At 52.2% G+C, this 2,436-nt stretch overlaps 1 protein-coding gene across 1 annotated transcript; it reads left to right on the top strand.

Moving 5' to 3' along the window:
* Positions 1 to 4: 4 nt before the first annotated feature.
* Positions 5 to 2,312, top strand: GINS4 (GINS complex subunit 4 (Sld5 homolog); the record flags this gene model as incomplete). The annotated part of the gene is made up of 6 exons (XM_009586333.1): positions 5 to 103; positions 327 to 413; positions 722 to 835; positions 1,322 to 1,419; positions 1,735 to 1,823; positions 2,222 to 2,312. Coding segments are annotated over exons 1-6 (578 nt in total), but the record flags the coding sequence as incomplete, so codon positions are not given.
* Positions 2,313 to 2,436: the final 124 nt, after the last annotated feature.

The raw sequence follows: 2,436 nt of genomic DNA, 5'->3' as shown, positions 1-2,436 counted from the left end.
CGGCATGGCGGCAGTGAGCGGTGAGGGGACGGAGGCGGACTCGGATGGGGGCAGTGAGGAACTGGTGCTTACCCCGGCGCAGCTCATCCGCAGCCTGGAGCAGGTAGTGTGGGCTGGGGAGAGCGGCTGAGTGCCGCGCCTCTGGGCTCCCTGGGGAGATCTGGGGGCGACTGAAAGCTGGGCCCCGGGCTCTCTGGGGAAGATGTGGGGCCGGGCCCCTCGGCTTGCCGGAGGAGGGGGGGAGGGCTGAGTTTCTGGTCTCTCTTGAGGCTGGGGCGTATAGCAGGTGCGTTCCTCGCTTCTACTTACAGTGTGCCTTCTTTCAGGCCTGGCTGAATGAGAAGTTTGCCCCAGAGCTGCTGGAGAGCAAACCTGAGATCATTGAGTGTGTTGTGGAGCAGCTGGACCATATGGTAGGTTCTGCTGAGCTAAGGTGGTGGTACAGGCAGGCCCTGGTTGCCTAGCCTGGCAGATACATGCTTGGGTCCCTCCCTTGCCAGGATTGTCTGCTCCTCTGTCCCTGAGATGAGGCTGTTCTGAGTACCTTCTTTGAGCTTGTCTTGGAGAGGGGACTGAGAGATATAAGGAAACAGTGTGCTTTGTGTCACCAAAAGCAGCTGCAGACTGTTTTTGTGGGCCCTATGTACAAAACCCATCTTCCTCTCTGTTTCTTTTTGTTTGACATTTCAACCATTTAATTTCTCTTTGCCTTTCCTTGCAGGAGGCAAACCTGAAACGGGCAAAGAGAGGAGACTTGAAGGTCAGTGTTCACCGCATGGAAATTGAAAGGATCCGTTACGTGCTCAGCAGCTACTTGCGATGTAGGCTTGTGAAGGTAATACTTGCTTGTGCTGCCCAGGGGATGGAAGAGGGTGACTTCAGGAGTGATTTTTATCCATACAAGGCCTCCTGCTTCAGGAAGGCACTTAGTTAAAGCGCACTCTCTCTCTCTGTGTCCTCCGAAGTGCAACCCAAAGGAATTCATTCCTTGGACACACTTTTCTGTTATGATGAGGCAGGATCACAGCATTGCTATGAGTGTTTTCCTACCTCATCTAAGCCCAGGATGGCACAACTGAATGCTGGCATGTTCTGTCTGAGTCCTGCCACGTACACAGATGGTTGTGCAGCTTGGAGACCCCAGCTGACCATACTGCTATTAATTCGGGAGCAGATATTTGGGCAGGCCTGTGGCTGCTGCATACATCTGTACAGCAGTGCACCGCTGCTTATAGGGGAAGCCTCTGGGGAGTGGGTATTGTAGGCACTGAACTACTGGGAGCAGTCTGTTACAGTCTTTGGGATTTTGTTCCAATATCAGATAGAGAAGTTTTTCCCCCATGTCCTGGAGAAGGAGAAGTCTCGAGCCGAAGGGGAACCTTCCATTCTATCACCAGAGGAGTTTGCCTTTGCTAAAGAGTGAGTAGGTTTTGGATGCATCTCCCTTCCTTTTTATAGGTTATAGAACTCGCCCGTGTGTTACGCTGAACAGTTCTGTTCAGCCTTACTGTTAGCCTTAGACAGGCTTGCAGTAAGAATCACGGGTCTTACCGGGAGGTTTCCTTATGGACAAGGAAAGAGGTGAGCCAGTTACCAGGGCAAACCATTAGGCTTGTCTCTGACCATGCCTGTGGGACCAGGAGATGTATGTCGCTTGCTGGCGTTTTGAGTCAACGATCTCCCTGCAAATTTGTATTTGATTAAACCAGTAAATGCTCCAATGATTTGTTTCAGGTACATGGCAAACACAGAGACTTACCTGAAAAATGTGGCCCTAAAACACATGCCGCCCAACCTGCAGAAAGTCTCTCTCCTAAAATCAGGTAAGTACATCCAGACTCCAGGGTAATCTGAAAATTATAGCAGCAGGGGTGTGGGGAAAGCTCTGGGGAGCATGCAATGTTAAGGGCTAGTCCTCCAGCTGGCGCTCAGTAGAAGCAGGGATGATGGGATGACAGTGTCGTAACGCTGCTCTGCTCTGTGGTACGTGGCTTGATGTTGCTGTCCTGCGGCGCTGCTGTCAGAGGATCGTGCTGCCCCCTGCCATCGAGTCTTGTCTAGTGTGCACTTGAGGCAGTGCACGCTACATCTGATCAAAAGTGTCTAGCGTGCCCTTTACTGGCCATGAGTTTGCTGTCCCTCATACCCCTCTGTTAGCTCAGTGTCCTGCAGAGGAACATAAGCGAGTGCTGAGCTTGTGCTCTGGGTCCGTTGTCTGCAGTTCCAAAGCCCAACCTAGACTCCTTTGTGTTCCTGAGGGTGTTGGAGCGACAGGAGAATATCCTGGTCAAGCCAGAGACAGATGAGCAGAGGTAGGTGGGCGCTTCCCCACGCGGTGCACATAAATAAGTTAGTTTCGCAAAAGTGGTGCGGGTTAAAGCGAAGCAGGAGAGGCAGCTTAACTTCCATCTCTGGCAGAGAGTACACCATCGACCT

The sequence above is a fragment of the Fulmarus glacialis genome, unplaced genomic scaffold (genome assembly GCF_000690835.1).
Source record: "Fulmarus glacialis isolate BGI_N327 unplaced genomic scaffold, ASM69083v1 C13986763, whole genome shotgun sequence".
NCBI classification, from domain to species: Eukaryota; Metazoa; Chordata; class Aves; order Procellariiformes; family Procellariidae; genus Fulmarus; species Fulmarus glacialis.
Note: the sequence above shows the minus strand (reverse complement) of the source record. Positions and strands in the feature narration are given on the sequence as shown.